Source organism: Emys orbicularis, chromosome 8 (assembly GCF_028017835.1).
Source record: "Emys orbicularis isolate rEmyOrb1 chromosome 8, rEmyOrb1.hap1, whole genome shotgun sequence".
NCBI lineage: Eukaryota > Metazoa > Chordata > Testudines > Emydidae > Emys > Emys orbicularis.
Window position 1 is genome coordinate 111,706,764 of NC_088690.1, and position 18,180 is coordinate 111,724,943.

Here is an 18,180-nt window from a genome sequence, read left to right on the forward strand (position 1 = left end):
GAGCCCTTTTGAAAAACTGGCCCAGCGGTTTTAAAGCAAGAGGAGACCAAAGCTCTACTGTAGGATATCACAATCCCTGGGGCCACAGATGTTGCTGCTACATTCCTCCTGTGGTGCCCTGCAGAGCAGAGAGCATGCACTAAGAGTTAGCATCACGCTCTCACCAGGACGACAGCTGCTTCCATTTCTTAAAAGATGTCTATTTCGTCAATAATGCTTTAATGGAACAATGGCCTTCAATCCCTAATGGCAGTTATGGAAACGTGTGTGAGTGGGGGGAGGGGCGTTGATGGAAAAGCACAGCATACAAGGCTCTTAACATACAGGAAGTGCTGATACATTGGGATGGCAATGGTTAAAAAATAGGAAAAGCAATATCTAAAGCTCGGAGCACTAGTCTCCATTCCCTTCTCTGCCCCCCTCCCATTTTCCTTCTTCACTCTTGGTGCTTCTGTCCATCTGAAGATCCAAAGCCAGATGGCCCCCGACTCTCATTTAAGCAGTCACTGACAATTGCCTGCCGTGGAATCCTGCCAAAGCCTGGCCTCGTTTTAATGACGACGGAAGAGCATCGCGCAGCATTCAGCCTGCACACAAACTCACCGCGTCCTTGATTAGGATTCTGGAGCCAGCAAATGGTGTTGGGAATGAACCATCAGTGCCTCAAATGCAGAAGCCGACGCGTGCCAGCCCCTGCTGCATTCAGCCTCTGTGCACGGCATGTTAATGTGTCCTGAACTTGAGGCCCAACCTTCAAGCTCTCTAACACAGCTGCCAAAGACGTGTATCCTCCCCTGGCCTTCCTCTAGGGTCTTACAGGAACGCTGGTTCCATCCAGGGGTTCAATTATTCCTTGAAATAGGAAATTGGTAACTTCTTCACTGTCTGATTTACACAAGCTGAGATCACACCCGGAATATAGAAAAGATGATTTCCCTTGATCTAGCGACTTCATGGAAGACCAGTCAAGTAGGAGGAAACACACATAGGACAGCAGAAAAATGCTGGGTTACCTGGACCACATTTCGGTAATCCCCGGAACCTTTCACTCAAGGATCTAAAAGCACCCAGCGAGCATTAATTAAACCTCAGGGCACCCTTTGTGAAATATTAACATCCTTCTTATACCGACTGGAACACTAGGGAACAGCGGTGCAGAGAAGTGGCTTGCTCAGAGTGCCAGGGGTGGAGCTGGGAAAAGAACTCAGGAAGCTTGAGCCTTTGCCCCATGCACTACCACAAACCAACCCCTTCTCACTACCCAGAGGAGGAAATGCAAACTGTGACATCTTCGAAGGTGACGGATGGAAGAGTGTGTTAAAAAAATAATGCAGGTGGCACAGCCAATGAATTTGCACCCAGGTGCAAATAGTTAGCAGCTCACGAGAAGTGGGACAAACCTGATGAGTCCAGATTTCATTCTGAACCTCTGCAAAAACACCACCACTATGACTGCATGGCCAAGAACTGCAATGAGGGCCAAACCTGTGGGTTGAGAAGGAAAAGCTCCCCCTTTCAATCTGCCCTCTTGCCTGCTGGGCTAGCATTTGGCGGGAAAGCTCTAATTCAAGCAATTTGCGGTTAGTGAACTCAGCTCTTATGCTTGGGCTGCTTTTAACAAGGTAGAAATTCAGACATTCTCTGTAGTATTTCTCACACCTGAACCTCAAAAAACTTCTGCTGCCAGTTATTCTAGTGTGATTCCTTGCTGTCACAATGAGAAAGGCCATAATGTAACTGAGATGAGTGTCAGAAGAGGTAGATGAATAAGCAAAATTAGATTTTGCCCTACAAAGAGGTTAGGTTCTTCCTATGCAGTAAAAGCCATTGCTTTATACTAGGAGCATGCAAACCGCTAAGGCTCAGATTCTGGTATGGTCAAAGCTGCAATGAACCCAAACTCAAACTGCACAGCCTTTTCACACCACCGGCCCAGAAGGGCACATCCTGCAGTAGCCCATCCGTAAACATTCGTGGCCGGAGAGGAGATTGAAAGCCCATTGCCATATCAAATCTGCTAACCCAAGCTGAAAATGTTTGGCCCTATTTTACATTCAATCTGTTGTTTAAAAACAGAAAACACGGCTCTGCTATTTAGTTGGAAAGTTGAGTCCAGAGCAATCTTATGACTTCTGCACCCTTTAGGCTTGCAAATCCAGAGTGCATCATAACCATGTTGTTATTCTCTGGCAAACAGCTTCTCTCCATGGGCATCCTTGGCTGCACTCACAAAAGGCTCATGCAGAAGTAGGATGCTGTTTATCCCGACGGAGGATTGCACCTCTGAGGAAGCAGTCCTAGGTAGAAAAGCATGCCGCAAACCTGTCTAAAAAGTATGCGGATGGGGGGAGAGGGCGGTAGGAGAAAAGTTTTTTGAGGGCAAATGAAGCCAATGAAAAACCATGCTCCAGAACAGCATGTTTTCTTCTAATTTCTCAGGAGGCAGGAAGGAAGAGCAAAAAAACAAAACAAAAAACCCACGCACCAATGCCTGAAGTCTTCCCAATCAAAGAGAATGGAGAGCTAACAAGACATTTAAAATAACTCATCTAATTTCATTTCTGTGTCAACAGATAGTACATAATAACGTGATGATGCTTATTAACTTTTTTCCATTTCAAAGCACTTCACAAGCACGATCAATGCTCACAACGGAGCTATGAGATATCCCAATATTACCGCTCAGGACACTAATACAGAAAAGTCAAGGGATTTTACACAGGATACAGAGGGAGTCAGTGTCAGGATAAAACTTGGAACTTCCCAATTCTCCTCTGCCCAACCACTTACTGTTGCAGGACTGAAGTCAATGGCAGGTTTTTTCCAATTACTTTGAAGGGCGCAGAACTGATCGCTAAGCCACTTGACTACCTCTCTCATCAGGCATTGCAAAAACTTCCCCAAACACCCTGTGCTGGCCGGTGGCAAGTTGCACAGTGGGGTGCCTACCCACACTGCACTGCACTCTGCATCGATGCCAGCACGCCCAATGCCGACACAAGGAGCCAAGTGTGAACATGCACAAGCTCTGTAATAACTGCGGCGGCTGGATGCCGACATAACAGTTTGATGTCATTTTGTAGTGTAGACATGGCCTGATTATTTCAGGGTTACTGAAACAATGGTGTGTGCTATTATCATATTAAATGGAGACATATGGCTGAACAGAAAATGACACACACTCACAGTGGCTTGTGCTCCTCTGATATATACAATGGTAGAGTTCTCAGTGTAATTTTGCAAGATATGACTGCAATACCAGCCACTGCTAAGACAAACGCCATCCAGTTATCCAGGTCTAACTTTGCTGAAATGTACAGAAGGCTTGTGTTCCCAAATACCCACAATACCCCATGATGGTGTAGAGCATTCCTGCACATTACTACCTGCAGTGGACTGTGCCTTTAAGACCTCCAGACACAGCACACACCAGGCAGTGGACAGGCTAGCTCCAGTTGTGATGGAGGCCATGTGATGCAGGCCATCCCAGAAGGCTGCAGCGAAGGTTTGTTAGTTGAACCTTCTGGGCAGAGTGTCTACGTGAGCTGCCACTGATGCCAAACCAGGACATTACATTGACAGCCAGACTGGTGGGTTCCTTTGGTAAAGATCAAAGTGCTTATTCTCAAACAAAGACCAGGCAATCCCACCTTTGCCATATTTACAAAAAGAAAAAAAAAACATGGTGCTGACCTTTGGCAAGCGTTCAGGGTCACCAGGGTGCCGTGGGATAACCTTCTGTAACCTTTGGAAACCGTAGTCAATGGTGGGCTCGTTCAGGGCTGAAACAACAACAAACATCATGAGATGACAAATGTCAGGCAAGGAGGCTCAACTGGCAATGCATCACAAGATCAGAAAACGATCAGAGCTAAATCTCTCATTGCTCTTTTTTACTTAAATCAGCAATGACTGTGAGGTCTTGCTTCAAGCACTGTTTGAGGTTAGTTTTGAGGCTTTGGTTTAAAAAGAAACAAAAACCTTCCTTCTCAAGTATCTGTGACAAGGTTGCTGCAAAGTTTCAGGGCTTTGTAAACAGCTCCTGAGTAAGGAGCAATTGCTATCTTGCAAGCCTTGATAAATTCATTTGATAAATGCTTTGCACCCCACGTTTCATTTGTTTCTCTTTTCAAGTTAGAAGGAAAGTCCCCTTTGATTGGAAGACAAAAGGACAAAGCATAAGAGACTCACATTCTCACATGCTATTATGTATTCAGTACTACCTGTATGTAGAGATCATGTACATTTTCATTGTAAACTTTTGTGCACTTTTGTCACGGCAAGGACTCAATTCTGCACCCACTGGAGTTAACTGCAAAATTCCCATTGACTTCAGTGGTCCAGGATCAGCCCTCAAATTATCAACACTTGAACTGACACCTACCGAGTTTATTTCATTTAACATTGCCATTTGCATTTTTAGGGTTTTATCCACAGTCATCAAGGCAAAGGAAAAGGGGAGGAAGAGGAAGATTTAAATTCTCATGAGAACGTGGCTTAACTTTAAGCATGTGCTTCAGCCCATCCCTATTCAGCAAAGCATTCAAGCAAGTGCTTAATGTGGTGTTAGTTGTGAATGTTTAGAACAGGGGTCGGCAACGTTTCGCACGCGGCTCGCCAGGGTAAGCACCCTGGCGGGCCGGGCCAGTTTATTTACCTGCTGACGCACAGGTTCGGCCGATCGCGGCCCCCACCGGCCGCGGTTCGCTGTCCCGGGCCAATGGGGGCGGTGGGACGCCGCGGCCAGCACATCCCTCGCCCGCGCCGCTTCCCGCCGCCCCCATTGGCCCAGGACGGCGAACTGCGGCCAGTGGGGGCCGCGATCGGCCGAACCTGCCGCGTCAGCAGGTAAATAAACTGGCCCGGCCCGTCAGGGTGCTTACCCCGGCGAGCCGCATGCCAAACGTTGCCGACCCCTGGTTTAGAACCACTGTTCAGTGTGGCCACTAGGGGGCATACACTACAGAGATAAGACTCTGTGAAAACAGGAAATAAAGAAGTCTTGCATTCACCTTGACCATGGTGTACTGGGTCTCTATCATCTCCACACTTAATTTAAAGCATTGATGTCAATGGAACTTAAGTGCATGTTTAAAGTTGAGCATGTGTTTAAGTGCTCTGCTGGGCTGGAACCAGAGTCAAGCACTCTCAAGCCTCCTTACACAGTTGTCAGCATATCTTGGCCTGTCCCAACCAACACCTCCTGCCATTTCAGTCTCCGACCTCTCCTGAACCGTGAATGCACCTTGCATTGACTTCTATGGTGGCTTCATTATGAGGACTATTATCTTCTTGTGACTAGATTCACACCATCTAATTCATTTCAATGGATTTAGGGTCAGATTCTGCAACCTGTACTCACACTGAGTAGTACTTTACTCCACAAGTAGTCTTTTATTTTTATTTTTAATAAAAGGCCATTTCAATATTTGTTTATTTTACATCATTGGCAGGTTACGGTTTACAGTAAGCACACATATAGTATAAAAGTAATATCACTGATTTGATTTTAACCAATCCCTCTGTCCCTTTGGCCAATCTTTCCCCAAATAGGCCAGGTGTTAATCCACTCTGGGCAGCTGAGTGTTCAATTTCTCTTAATTCTTTTATTCTTGGCAACCACATTTCTACAGTGGGTATTTGTTTTTGCAAACAAAGGCTCAGATTCTCATACCCTTACTCAACTAAACTGAATCAGGAAGTTTCTCTAGTATCATAACAGGAATCTTTCGGGCGTATCCCTGAAATATCTCTTGCAACAATGTTTTAGCATCAGACCAGCAGCCTTTCAAAATGCGATGTTCCCCAAGTATTATGGCACCCCTCCACAACACAACTACAAAATGGAGGGAGCGGGGTAACTGGCTAGGTGATAGTACTACTGAAAGGGATCTGGGGATCACAAACCGAATACAAGTCAACAATGTGATGCGGTAGCTAATATCGTTCTGGGGCCTACGTGTTACCAGTGAGGCCTCAGCTAGAGTACTGTGTCCAATTCTGGGCACCACACTTCAGGAAAGATGTAAACAAACTGGAGAGAGTCCAGAGGAGAACAACAAAAATGATAAAAGGTTTAGAAAACCTGACTTACGAGGAAAGTTTAAAAAAAAATTGGACATTTTAGTCTTGAGAAAAGACCACCAAGGGGGAACCTGATAACAATCTTCAACTATATTAAGGGCTGTTAAAGAGGACTGTGATCAATTGTTCTCCGTGTCAACTGGAGGTAGGACAAGAACTAAAGGGCTTAGTAGCAAGGGAGATGTAGTTAGATATTAGGAAAAACATTCTAACTCTAAGGCTAGTTAAGCACTGGAACAGGCTTCCAAGGGAGGTTGTGGAATCCCCATCACTGGAGGTTTTTAAGAACAGGTTACACAAACACCTGTCAGGGACGGTCTAGCTTCACTTGGTGCTGCTTCAGTGCAGGGGGCTGGAGTTGCTGACTTCTTGAGGTCCCTTCCACCCCTGCATTTCTATGACTCTGTATTCTGCTGTAAACTCTGCATCTATGCTGTTTTGTTAGACTGACATGCAGAAACAGCCAAGCATAGTATTTCACTCCATGATAGAGAACAGGTAATATAACAGCCTTCCAGTCCCCTGGATATTTTGTTTGTTTCCATTTCCCAGTCTAGCCTCATATTGTCAGCACTGCCATGTAATTTTGTAGAAAAATCTAGACACAATGTACTTATTTTTTAAACCACTGATCTCATTATTTAGCAATTTCCTTATACCGCCCTTCATTGCGGATATGTCTAGCTTAAACTGTATCTAATTCTTATGATAAATTATTATTTATTATAAATAGCTCAACTGTGAGACATTAAACAACATCCCTACAGTTCTAATTGAGATTTCTCTTGCAGTTGTGTTAAAAGATTTTAGCTAGTTCTGTCAAGTACATTTCTTCTGTATTTCAGTCTAGTTTTTTCCCCACTTTCCCCCTCTCCATCTTTTCTGAAAGTAGTTACTAAGTTCTGGGATATTATAAATGGAGGCCAGTTTTGAAATTCCCCTCTGAGGTACTAGTCATTTTCTCATATCTTCCCACACTTTCAGCACATTAGAAATCCACAGAGTATTTCCTGGGACTATTTTCTAAACTGGAGAATCAAAAAAAGAGTAACTATGGTCCGATCCCACAAGGGGTACTTAGTGCTTCCCGGGAGGTGCCGAGCACCCTTAACTTCAACTGATTTCAGTTTTTCTTCAGTGGGGAGGGAGAGTGCACTCAGCCATTTACAGGATCAGGTCCTTAGCAGCATTCGTCGTCTGCCATCTTATTCAGTCTCTAACTATTTGAATTGTATTATCTTTGACCCAATGCAAAATAAAATTGAGTTGCTCGTCTCACCACAGATTTGGCCAGGGTCACCCTCCATTTTTCTTCAAATTTAGACCAGTAAACTCATTGCACTTGTAATTCTGGTCAACTTTAAACTTTTGCCTCCAGCACCAAAAGGCCTGCTTAAATATTTAGCCCCAGCCTTGGAGTTATGAATCAGACCTGCTCCATGACATCAAAATGCCAAAGAAATGGGCCAGATTCTGATCTCATTTACATTGGTGAAAATCTGGAGTAACTCCATCACTTTCACCAGTGAACACATGAGATCAGACTCTGGCCTAAGGGAAGGTTTTGGCACTGTATTTAATGAGCGCCGGATTGGCCTCTACATCTGAACTCCACCACACATATACTCCATTTCCCACTGTCCTGATATAAAGTGGAGGAGGGCAGGGGATCAAGATTTTTTTCATACTTTCAGACTGAGCAATAAAGTCAGTATTTGTAATCTTGACATCCATCCATACATTAAAAACAAGCTACCATATATTGTACTTAAAATGCATTCCCATTACCCTAATTTTTAAAAGTACTATTGAAAGTACTAATAACTTTAAAAACTGTATTAAATTCAAATAGGTCCCAAGGCTAATGGAAGTAATTTGTATACCAACCCAAACTGACTGGCCCACTTTTCAAAATACAGGTATGATAATCTTGTGGTTTTAAAAGGACATTTAAATTGAAAGACTGTGAATTTAGTACATAATTATACCAATAGAACCCTTTAACTTGTCAACTTGTAAATCTAAAAGGCTATCAATCATTTCTAAAGAGGAAATAAACCTTAAAATTATTTGATTGACAGGGCTTACTTTTTATGTTTTTTAAAAAATGGAGTAAAGTGGCCAGAAATCCATTTACAAAAGTATATTGTTTTACATAGGTGAGTAAAAAGCCAATAATTACACCCCCAAAAGACATATAAATCAAAGTAAGTACTTTCCTCTCACTTATATATCTTAAGTTGTAGTGAACTTCAGGTAACTTTTTATTAAAATACTTTTCCAAATGTAATGCTTATTGAAGTTGTTAACAGAATAGCATTTTCATTTAAGCTAATATAATCATTTTTGCAAATATGAGATTTAAGCCATTTTTCTCACTTCCAAACAATAAACTTCCAACCTGTCTCTTGTGTGAATTAACTAAAATTACACCCAAGTGTACAAAATCTGTCTATCTATGAGTTAAGGCACAATATTTATTATTCTTACCATTTTATGAATTACTTCTTAAACCCTTGAGGAAGAACTTTCTTTCGAATTAAACTCTAACAGAATAAGCCACAGAGCTCTTTATGCAGAAAATCTGAAGCCATAATTCCTAAAATCAGAGGGGTTTAATAAAAAACACACACAATGTCTGTGGAAATAAGGACACGAGTGTGCATTATTTTCATGTTTCCACCTCCAACTTGATTTTCAACCAAAATGCTGCTTAAACATTTGAGAAAAATGTTTCTACCATCACTATAATTTCAATCACTGAACTGATCCTTTTAATCAAGATGTATAGATAATCCACCATTTTAAAAAAGTCCCTTCCCCTCTTTTTTATTTAAACCAGACAGTGGAAGGTTTTTTTGGGGAGGGGTGGTGGGTTGTTTTTGTTTTGTTTTTTTAATATTTCACATAATGAATTCCTACTGTGTCAATAAAACTTTGGTGGTTAATTGAATGACTGTCTGATGTATCTGAGAGAGGAATTTGTTTCTCTAGCCATGCTGCCAACTTACGGCAGAATGATCGACACTTAATATCAGCAATTAAAAGAACCTGTTCAAATATCATATGGAACTCATAGCTTGGGGTAGTCTAGGAGAACTCTTCACCAAGGAAAACTCATTCAGCTGATGCAGAGAGTAATTGAATTAGACACATTTTAACATTATTATTCGAAGAAAAATAAACACGCACTACATAGAAGCATTATGGAAAGAGTTCAGAGCATAAAGCAAAACCAGTTAATTTGTTTCCCATGCTTTCATGGCTTCATTTGTTCCTTTTATTTTTCAGCCATATTTTTTCTTTTATTCTGTTTGATGCAAAACCAATACGAAACCGGCACCTAGCTATATAAACTGGGAGCATTCTCTGCTTCAGAAGATGTAGCCAGCAGCAAGGCTGCATGAAAGGGCAAGGAACACAGGAATCTCAAACAACAAATGCAAAGAATACTCATAACAAGCTGTAGGTTACCAGCTTTGGGGAAAAATTTGCCTCTGCTCCACAGGTGCAGAGGGTCCTAATCCCAACAGAAGGGCCTTGGTTGTTTGCAGAGCGGGAAAGAGAGGTTGCAGAAAGACCACGCGTTAGTGTTCCATATTGCTTCTTTTTGTAGCACCATGGAGGGCTTTTGGGGGGGAGGGCAGGAAGGGAGTGGACGCAGGGCAGGCTGGGTAAGTGGTGAGAGCATGGCCAGTGGGTCCATCCATGGCCAGTGGCTCCACCCCCACACATACTCTGGGGATATCCAGAGGAAAAGAATGCCATTGCAGCACGACAATGCAACAGTAGTTTCAGAGTGGAACCACTGGAGTTCCACAGCTGAGAAGATGCTTTGACCTCAAGCCCTGTGTCCTATGCAAAGCCCATTTCCTTTGGATTTGCCCCGACAAGGGAAATAGCGGGACAGTACAGTTTCAGACCCTGACCCTGCATTGTCAAGAGGCTGCTGTGCTGGGGTGTGCCCGCATGGTACACAATGCAGCAGCCGGACTTTAGTTGACGATACCGTTTGCCAAAGGAGTGTACAGAATTTGACAACGTGTGTGTCTAGACAGAGACTAGATACCCATATACAACGTTATGTACCTATTCACACGGCAGCCATCTGAAACCATTAAAAATTATACACAAAACATATGCAGTTCAGACAGGACAAACAATGACAAATTTCACTTGGACATTTGACCAAGTGGCTAAAACTTCCAGGCATTTGCTAAACTGTCTGGAGACAAAGAGCATTTCAGCTGAGCCTAACTGAGGACAGGTGAGAGACCGTCTCTGATACAGCTGGGTCTCACACTGTTGAATGTCTTCAGAAAAAAAATCATGGATCACAGTGGACTTTTTCTCCTGTGCATTTGTCCTCTCCTCCAGCAACTCATCTCCCTGCCTCTCTGAACAGCTGTTTCTACTTGATTGGTTCTTACGCCTGCAATCCCAACCGCTCTTCTCTCCTTTCGATTTTTCTTCTCAAACCCTCCCTCTAGGACCTCACCAATTCCTCGCAGTCCACAGAGAGAGCAATACTAAGCGTGATGATGTTATACGTTCTGAAATGGCACATTGGGAGCATACCCTAACCGACCACTTCTGTGCACTGTCGGCTTTTTGTACTTGTTCCACAAGGAAAGCCAGAACACATCATCCAATGAAAAAGTGTATCTTGCAAATCTCCCTGCAAAGAGTTCTCTTTGCTAATTAAAGATCTTTCAATGAAAACACACAAGCCTTCAGGCTATTTCTGTTGTTGTTGTTGTGAATGACTTGCTTTTTGTAAAGCTTCCCTTCCATTAACTTTCCCAGGGGTATTTATTCCCGTAGGCAATGGAAAATGGAAGTGGGAGGGGCAGCCACCGCCTGGACAGAAAAATTGGTGTTAGAAGGGCCATTCCAGGGCTAACTCAGAATTTCCCTGCTTTTTATGGCTGCATGGCTCTCTTGCTTTAATATATCCTTGTGTGTTTAATTTCCTTTTCTTAACGGTACTGTGACATGATGTCATTTTTTTTTTTACTGGAAACAGAAAGAGATGGAGATATTAAGAAATGAAATATTTATATTTTATTGCAATTTAATGTCCAAACAAATATCCAATATGTTTGCCAAGCAATAAATAACATTCTGGAGCCAAATCCAATGATCAGACTAGCACCTGGGTCTCTGGGTTTCCCTGGCGACTGTTCTTTATTGAACTACCGGTGAAACGGGCCAGCTTCAGAGGCACGTTACGCAATGTGATATTTTCTTCATGGTGGCAATTTTTCTGCAGTACGTAAGTGGTTGGTCCGGCATTCCTTTTGCAACTACACTTCCCAGGGTGTTCTATGGTGATTTTGAGTGTGCAAGGAATGCAAGACTTGGCCCCAAATTAATGTTGAAGGTTAAACATTGAAATTACAAGCTCTGTCTGTTCAGGTTCATATATTGGTTCCCATGCCCGCAGTACTTGAATGCCAGTGATTTTATGATAAAATCCTCAAAATACATTAACTCTGAATGCTAACCTATGACCCCGCTGCAATCTGAGTACGTGGAAAAACTGCATGATTTGCCATTTTCCAAGCTACTTCCTTCGCCTTTTGCTGTTCCAATTGTCTTCTTGCCTCAATGGGCGAGATCTGGCTCTAAAACAACCTGATAAATCATGTGGTTTCATGCATCAAACAAGCTTTTGGATCCTTTAACACAATTTTCAAAAAGCCTGGTAGCACTGGCTCAGGCGCCAGTAGGTAGAACATAAAGGCCCACGGAAGTTACGTACGTTAGTTACTGACTCCAGTCTGGAGGCTATTGGGTTAATGGAGACATACTTTGCAATCTCCACCAACAAGGCAGAAACAGCATTTTCAGATAAATATTTTCCATTTGTCTGGAACATATTCTGGAAACTCATGAAAGAATGAAATACAACTTCGCTGCAAACGACTTTGCTGGAAAAGTGCAGCTCTCAGGGGATTACCACTCTGTTTAAGTGAATATATAGTTAGACAAAGAGGCCACCATTTTTAAAAATGGGTGCCTATGGTTCTGCTCCAAAGTCCATATTTAGGCTCTTTTTCAAAAGTGCTGAGAGCCCAGCAGCCATTTTTTTAAGGTCTTGGCTGAAAGAGAGAAGGCAACCCATCATTCGGTAGGAAAAGCCCTCTTTTCACTTCATCAATATACATTTTCAAGCTTCTAATGGGTTGCTTTGAGGAAATGCTTTATTTTTAACCTTTCCTTATTGCAAATCCGACCATCTCTCACCTACTCTCTTTGCGGATTATAAGAGGCCTGATTCTGCTCTTGTAACAGAACGGGAAATCAGAAGTAACTCCATTGAACCCCTGGTGTAATGGAGAACTTTGCCCCTATGCTATACATACACACTGAGTTTAAGGTGTGAAAGCTTAGCCTGAACTTAATTCTTAGATGCTCACATGCCATTTGGTAAAATAAATATTCAAGACCAAAGGCTGCATAAATAACACAATGTACCTTACTGAAAGTCAAGGATCATTGCTACAGTACAATGCCTTAAAATTCTGCCTTCCTTTGCACTTGGATGTCAGTCCAAGGACAAGTCTCTACTTGGGGAGCAAAGGGGAAATATGCCAGCAATCATTTCCATTATCCCTACATCTGAGATGGGAAGTGGGGCACTGGAAAAAGTGCACCCCCTCCCCCCACCAACTGTAATGAGCCTCCTGTAAACTATGTGTGATGTTCTTGGAAGAAACTGACCTTCCAGGAGGCTTAGTTATGAAGTTGTATTAAAGATCTAAATTAAGATTAAATCCCTGGAGAAAACTAAAGCTTCCAGGCTTCCATGCATCTTTATTTTTGAACATTATCTTTGATTTGGGCATGCAACATAATTAAAAGGTTACTTGCTCAGAAGAAAGCAGACAGGTCATTTTGACTGTATAATGGATGATACAGTATGAAAGTGATTATAACTAAACAGTTTTGTCTGCGGTTTCTAATATTTGGGGGAAATCTATAATTCTAGACCTCTCGGTAGCCTCAGATTTTAACAGCAGCAATATTACTGACTTCTATAATTGTTCTGATTTCTTCCTGAAGAGTTTTGACAATAACTGTTATCAAGGGGGGAAAAAAACATACCAGCCTGTCTGATAAACATGTTTCCCTGCCCTCACACCCCAGTGAGCACTGTGACACTATACTTTTATCATCTAGTGTGTGCTCAGAATGAGCTTAGAACAGCAATTGCCAGGAATAGGCAGGCGATAAACCGCATTGATTTAACACATCTTGTTTTCAATCATGCTCGGATTTTCTGAGCACGCATTTTTCCTGTACTCCGGCTTGTAGCTTTTATCTGACGAGCTGATCCCTTTTCACTGGAAAATGAAAAGGTCGCACAATAAGACACGGTTTACTGGAACTTGAACACGTACCGGGAAAGTATTTTAGATAAATACTGTCAGACATAGTGGAGCTGAATTTCAACAACACAATTGCTAAACAACAATACTTATTACTCTCTCAGAACAAGCCTACAAGCAACTTATGGCTCACAGCAGGGGAGATCACAGAGTTAGGCTCAAGAGCTAAGAAAACCTTACCAAAGCCTGTTTAAAGATGGCGTGCTCCTTTTAACTTAAATACTGACTAGCCCTATCTCAGGGCAGAACTAAATACTGCTTTAGCTATTCTTCTAGACTTTGTGAAATTGACAATAACTCCTACCCCTGGCTATTAAATTAATGTTCACTGAAAAGGTGCATGTCTGTGTGGCTGACTTAATTTAATCAACTGGGGGTAGTGGACAGTGAGAAAATTAAAAATAAACAACTAGATAAAGAAAACAATTTAACTGAAATTTATTAATTCACCAATGCAGACAACTGGGGGTGGGCAAATGTATATATATGTGGTAACATGACTGGACCCTCCAAATGACTACTGAATTGGTCTAATAAATAATGTGCAAAGTATGAAGGGATCATAACTATGATTTTAATTTAATTTTTCTCCTCTTCCCCCCTGAGTGAATGCAATGATCCTAAAAGATACCAGATTGACACAGTCTCCGAGTGTGTCACAATCTTTAATGTACTTATCTTCCCTACACCCCTTGGAGTGTTATTACTCCCATTTTACATATGGGGAACTGAGCCCCAGAGAGACCAAGGCCCAGATTTTTAAAGGTATTAAGGCATTGCTGGGCTCAGCCTTGCAAAGCCTCAGTGATACAGATGGCTAAGTACAATTTTCAAAAGTGACTTCGGTGCCTAACCTGCTTAGGCACTTTTGAAAACCCACTATTAGGAGCCTAGGTTATACTGACCTGCAGAAGAGCTCTGTGCAGCTTGAAAGCTTGTCTCTCTCCCCAACAGAAGTTGGTCCCATAAAAGATATCACGTCACCTGCTGGTCTCTCTAACGTCCAGGGGCCTATATGCAATACTGCAAACAACAACTGACTTTCCATTACATTTAGGTTCCTATGTCACTTCTGAAAACGGGAGTGAGCTGTCCAAGTCGCTGAGGCCTTGCACCACTGAATGCAGCAATGCCAAAATACCACTGAAAGGATGAGCCTAAGTGACTTGCCCAACGTCAAAGAGGAAAGTCTGAGGCAGAGCAGTGAATTGAACCAGGTCCCCAGTAAAGTCTTGTCCCAAGTCCCCACTAAACACGCCAGCCACTGGCACATCCTTCCTCTCTCGGCCTTCTCTACCCAGAGCATTTCTGCCGAGATAAGGCTGCCAGGAGTGATTTTTTTTTTTTATGTAGATACCTGTCTACTAAGAACTGATCCAAAGCCAACAGTTCATGCAACATATGCCGCTGAACAGCTGTCAGATAAAAATGACTTTCTGCCATTACCACCCTGGCCTATTTTGAACATAGTGACATAGTTCAAAGTCTCCAGATTCTACAGTCAGGCCCCCATTTAATTAATGCTCTCAACATCAGCGGGCCGCATACCATATTCAGCACTACTAATGCCTCCTAATCAGCAGGTGCCACGTAAGCATAGCCCTGTGCTTCATCCACAGCAGACAGACGGCGTTTGTGGGGGATGGAGAAGCAGGGAACCATTCACCCTTATTTTGAAACAGAAGCTTCTTCGGTTGAAATTAGAGCCGTGCTTGGTTCTTGGTGATTTTAATGGCATGGTGCCCCTTTGAAAACAGTTTATTTTTGAATAGTTTACTCTGGCCCAGCTCTCAACCTGCCAAGGCCCCAAAGTGGGACAAAGAACCAAACGGAGAGATCCAAAACCAAGATTCACCCAAGAACCTTAAAACACTGGGAGATTCTCTCCCCTTTTGTAAAGCACTGTTATCTCCAGTTCAAAATTCTTTAGCTGTGATGTCATAACTTTTCAATAATACAAGTGAGGGGACACCAAATATCTGGGGAAAAAGGTAATTTTGGGAGCAAAATGAGTCCCTGTCTGGAAAGGAGAGGTATTGGAGGTGTAGAGGTAGGTAGGGAGGGAGGGGTGGGTGTGGGTGTGGGTGTGAGAGAGAGAGAGAGACAGAGACAGAGACAGCAAGCAACAATTAGAGGCTCCAATTTTTATGCACCAAAGTGAGATTTATCAGTAGATACTTTGTTTTGCCCACACAAGTTTCTTATCTCCTGGACTTTTTCAGGGTCCATATTCTCCATACTCTGCTACCTTGTGGCACAAGGAGAACTGGAGGTTAGCAACAATTTTCCAGACAGATCTATTGTGATTTTAAATGACTTTCTGATTCAATTATAAGAAAAAAAAATCTGCGATAAGTACCAAATATGTGAAAACAGAGAATGGCCCCGAGTGTATATACTACTTATTATAGACTCATATGCTGAGTGAGTGAACAAATAGTTGAGATGAATAAAGGAAATGTATGAAAAATCTTGCTATACAGCTGTTAATGAGCGGGGTAGTTATTGCATTAAACTGAAACGGAAATCCGAATACACTTCTATTGGTTGGATCCCACCATTAGGGACCATCCCTTTAATATGCTTTTGTTGCTGCCATCAAATTATAGTTTTCTCCAGTAAGACCCTTGAGAGTTTCACAACACAAAGTGCAATTTTTAGCAGCAGCAGCAGCCACCACCCCCACCACCTGACATTGCCCATTAGCAGGATCTGTACACAACAGCAGCAAGCGTGGGTGTAGGAGTGGCAGGGTGAAGCAGGTTCAACTTTTTAAAGGAATATCAGTTTTATGGTATTGGTTTGTTGACTGTACAAGAACTGCAGAACTAATACAGAAACCTTTTTGCATGCCAAGTGCTTTGGGGGGAAGGGCTAAAAGAACGGAGTCATGTTTTTCAATTCTAAGTTGAGCAAGCTGTCGTATCGCTCTATAACGGTGTCTGAAACTTTGGCTTGTAAAAAACCGAGTGCCCCATTCAGCAAAGACACTTACACACCTGCGTGATTTAGTAGTCCCTTTGAAGTCACGCCAGCATTATAAGGAATTTTATCGGACGACAATAAGCAGCATATCTAGAACAGTGTGTCCAGTTTTGTTCACCTCACTGTAAGAAGGGTGTAAATTGCAGCGGTCGACAGAAAGAGAAGGGTGGGAGCATGGTGGAAATTGAAGAATGATGAAAGACACCCCCCCCAAAAATAATTTATTGTGGCAAGGAGAGGGATTAGAGAACACATGCATGAGAAATCTAAAATGAAGGAGGATATGGTGAAAACTAACCAATGTCTCGTTAAGATAATGAAAAGACTCTGGATTAAATTAATGGCTGGAGACTGTAGAATAAATAAACAAATGTTCCCTCACACAGCTGTATATTCAGCCTGTATAATCCACTGCTGCAGGATATTATCAAGTCAAATTCTGTCGTTGGAGCTGAGAAAGACCTGGATAATTTTATGATCATTAATATTTGTAGTACCGCAAGCTAAGGTCGCCAATGTGTTCTCAAATCTCCTGTATCATGGCATAATGGATCTCTCTCTGTAGGGGTCAGGAAGAATTTCCATTTCATGAACAGCACTGTTAAATTGGCATGAAACATTTACGTAATCAGTTACCGGATACCTCCAAAGGCAGGAAACTGGATTTGATGGACCAGTGGTCTGATCTGGTATGGCAAATCAAATTTTCCTATAGAGTAGATGGGAGCAGTTTTCCTTTAAGTGGTTTGAAAATATATGGGAGATGGATTATATCTGTTAAAAGCTGCCAAAATACTATTTTTTAGAGAACCAAAATTCTCTGGGGATTGTTTCAAATCCACATAATGTTCTTGAGTGCTAAAGTTTGCAATGCTACCTTTACGTTATCAGGTGTGTGTGTAAAAACACATATTGCTAGCTAGCTCTCTATCAGTTACACATCTGAGGATGATATGGGAAGTAAGTTATTCAGTCTTAAAAACCAACAATCACTTATGCTCCTGGGCTTTGGGTAAGTAGATTTTCAGATGACACAATATGCAGACGAGATGTGTTTGTGCTAAAAAAAATAAATGGCCCTTTCAGGACACATCTCTTCAATGAACTCCAACAATGGAGACAGAAACACAAAGAATTGGGATGAAACACATTCCACATTTCAGGAGAATCCAGGGGTTCATTAACTAGGGATTTCAGTCCAATACAGACAGAACTTAAAATAACTGGGCCAGAGCTTCAGATGGTGTCGATCAACACAGCCTTATTAACTTTGCTTGAGCTATGCCAATTAATACTAGCTGAGGATGTGCCCTATTTTTCAGGATATGCCTATCTGATGGCAAAAGGCTGGCACTGAATTTTAACCAGATGCACCTACTTTACGACCGATATCCTTGGTTTCCAAAAAGCAATCCCAAGAGCAAAACCACGGCAATTTTTTTAACCAAAGGAAACTTTGAAATATTATTTTAAAATAGGCATATAGAAGCAGAGGGAGGGCTAGGCATGGTGGGTTGAGAAAATTAACAAGTGACCTTTGCCTTTGCATGTGCAGACATTTTAATTTATGGCCCATGGCTCAGTTCTCCATTGCTCATCGCCCGCAGGAAAATTCACATAAGCATTGCTTTCTCCTGCTCACCTGGCAAGTTTTTCTTAGTCAAACAAGTTTAAAAAACCCACGATGTTCCATTTTGGGGTTATCTTGTGCAGCCTG

At 42.2% G+C, this 18,180-nt stretch overlaps 1 protein-coding gene across 14 annotated transcripts in view; it reads right to left on the reverse strand.

Moving 5' to 3' along the window:
* The window catches only part of EBF1 (EBF transcription factor 1), a 320,070-nt gene that overhangs the window by 32,272 nt on the left and 269,618 nt on the right, over positions 1–18,180 (reverse strand). For all 14 annotated transcript variants that reach the window (XM_065410169.1, XM_065410174.1, XM_065410172.1 and 11 more), the window contains one exon: positions 3,694–3,782. In XM_065410169.1, coding sequence (XP_065266241.1) covers positions 3,694–3,782 — 89 coding nt within the window. The remainder of the gene's footprint in view (positions 1–3,693; positions 3,783–18,180) is intronic.